This window comes from Humulus lupulus, chromosome 2 (genome assembly GCF_963169125.1).
Source record: "Humulus lupulus chromosome 2, drHumLupu1.1, whole genome shotgun sequence".
Classification (NCBI taxonomy): Eukaryota; Viridiplantae; Streptophyta; class Magnoliopsida; order Rosales; family Cannabaceae; genus Humulus; species Humulus lupulus.
In genome coordinates this window covers 48,702,956-48,705,303 of record NC_084794.1, presented here as the reverse complement: position 1 = coordinate 48,705,303, position 2,348 = coordinate 48,702,956, and the positions used below count along the sequence as shown (strand labels likewise).

The 2,348-nt window shown below is 33.8% G+C and overlaps 1 protein-coding gene across 1 annotated transcript; it reads left to right on the top strand.

Annotated features, from left to right (window-relative positions):
- The first annotated feature begins 430 nt into the window (after positions 1–430).
- Positions 431–1,477, top strand: LOC133814219 (probable UDP-N-acetylglucosamine--peptide N-acetylglucosaminyltransferase SEC). The gene is made up of 4 exons (XM_062247212.1): positions 431–440; positions 716–917; positions 1,022–1,118; positions 1,421–1,477. Exons 1-4 carry the CDS (start codon positions 431–433, stop codon positions 1,475–1,477), a joined length of 366 nt encoding a protein of 121 aa, XP_062103196.1.
- Positions 1,478–2,348: the final 871 nt, after the last annotated feature.

Genomic DNA, 2,348 nt, shown 5'->3' with positions numbered 1-2,348 from the left:
TATGTTTTCCTTGGGGAATTTCAGTTTTACTTACCGGAGTTTTCATTTTCTCCCTGAAGCAACGTCTTACACTGCAACCTAGCCATCCACAAGCTCTTACTAACCTTGGGAACATATACATGGAATGGTATGTATTAATGTGTTAATCATGTCAAGCCTTTTAGATTGATATAGTGTATGGTGTCAGATTAATAACTCATATGCACCTAGCCTAAATATTTTTTCTCTGGTCATATAGGAACATGATGGGTGTTGCTGCCTCATGTTATAAGGCAACATTGTCTGTGACAACAGGACTTTCTGCTCCTTTCAAAAATTTAGCAATTATATATAAACATCAGGTAATCATATCTTTTTATCATGTCTGTAATGCTTGCTTATATTTGTTTTGGGAAAATACTTAATTAAACAATAATTTTTTTCTTTCCAAATGGAGAAAGGTTATCATCTATAGAATGGTCACCTTGATTTGTTTTGTTTCTTGCTCTGCCTTTTCCAACTAAGTGAAGATGGCATTGGTAATTTTAAGTTATATGGTTACAACGAACGTTTTCGTTATATGGTTGGTGTTTAGTCTGTTTTGCTTTCCGGTTTCATTTTGTATTATTCTATTTCCTTTTGTTTAAAAGAATATATTTCTTCTTCTCATCACAATTCAGTTTTTTTTATTAACTAAAGTTTGTTTCTTATATAATAATATAAAAAAAACTACAAGGCAATTACACAGATGATGTATCTTGCTATAATGAAGTTCTCCGAATTGATCCTTTGGCGGCTGATGCACTTGTCAATAGAGGGAACATATATAAAGAGATTGGGAGAGTTAATGAAGCCATTCAAGATTATATTCAAGCCATCAATATCCGACCTTCAATGGCAGAAGCTCATGCTAATCTAGCTTCTGCTTACAAGGACAGGTGTTTAATGATAATTATAAGGGGTTGCAAGCTTTTTATCTGATTGCATAATGTTTGTTCTTCCATGTTTTAACATAGTATATTTCTGGATTTTGTATGTACAGTGGACATGTTGAAGCTGCTATAAAAATCTATAAGCAAGCACTTTTTCTACGTCCTGGTTTTCTAAAAGCAACTTGTAACCTTTTACATACATTACAGGTATTGTGAGAAGTAACTTTACTTTGCATATTAAACTATGTTTTAATTCAGTTTTATTTTTTCTCACTACTGACTGTTATATAAGTCTTTTATGTTACCTAGCACAATAAGTTATTAGTGCTCTAAAAGTAGGGAATGCAACTGAAGTTTCATTACATCTTCTGTTTCATATAGAATATGTATATGGCACATTGGTAGGGGCCTTGTAGATTATTGTTTTTCCAAGTCTTCTAGTTTAGCCTCATATATAGTATTAGTGTGCAGAGTATGATCTAATCATTATGTTTTTTGCAAAATTAAAGGCCTCATTTGTGGTGAAACGGCCATTCCTTTTTGCTGTTTGGAAAATGCACTTTTAATTCAATGGTGTACATTTTTACACATTATTGACTTAGCCTATAGTTTCTATGTTGTACTCTTATGTTGCTATGTGAAACTTTGTCTGGATTTTATAACTATTCACTGTTGGTTTATCTAATCTGATATTTGTATTTGTGCTACTCTCCAGTGTGTTTGTGACTGGGATGATCATGAAAATAAGTTTATTGAAGTTGAAGGAATTCTGAGAAGATAGATAAAGGTAAAGTGTTGTTTAATTTGATGCTAATTACCACTTTACCAGTCAGATTCCACTCTAAATCACTCAATCTTTGCTATTAGATGTCTCTTATTCCTAGTGTGCAACCTTTCCATGCAATAGTCTATCCAATTGATCCAATGCTTGCACTGGAGATAAGGTAAGTATTCTATTTCCTATATATTGCATTAGTCTGTTCTCTTTATTTACTGTCTTTTTGGTCTTGTAGTCGTAAATATGCTACACACTGCTCTGTCATTGCATCTCGTTTTTCTCTTCCTTCCTTCAATTATCCAGCAGCCTTGCCCATAAAGAGTGAAGGTGGCAGTAAAAGGCTGAGGGTCGGGTTTGTTTGAGATATATATTCTCTCTTTCTTTGTATGTACATACTGCCTATGCCTGTTTTCATTCGCTGTTACTGGTTTCAAATTCAGGTATGTTAGCAGCGACTTTGGTAACCATCCTCTGTCTCATCTTATGGGTTCTGTCTTTGGTTGCGTATCCAATCAGAAGTGGGGCATTTTATAGATGTCTCATCCATGTCATCTGATATGATTTCCAGGATGATTAACGAGGATAAAATACAAATCCTTGTCAATCTTAATGGTTATACTAAGGTATAGTATAGCTTGAGTTAGCCAGTGAGTGACATT

Bases quoted from the DNA above. Each gene is read 5' to 3' on its own strand.
- LOC133814219 (XM_062247212.1), top strand. The intron at 918-1,021 runs GTGTTTAATGAT...TTGTATGTACAG, and splicing joins GCTTCTGCTTACAAGGACAG to TGGACATGTTGAAGCTGCTA. The intron at 1,119-1,420 runs GTATTGTGAGAA...GCAAAATTAAAG, and splicing joins ACCTTTTACATACATTACAG to GCCTCATTTGTGGTGAAACG.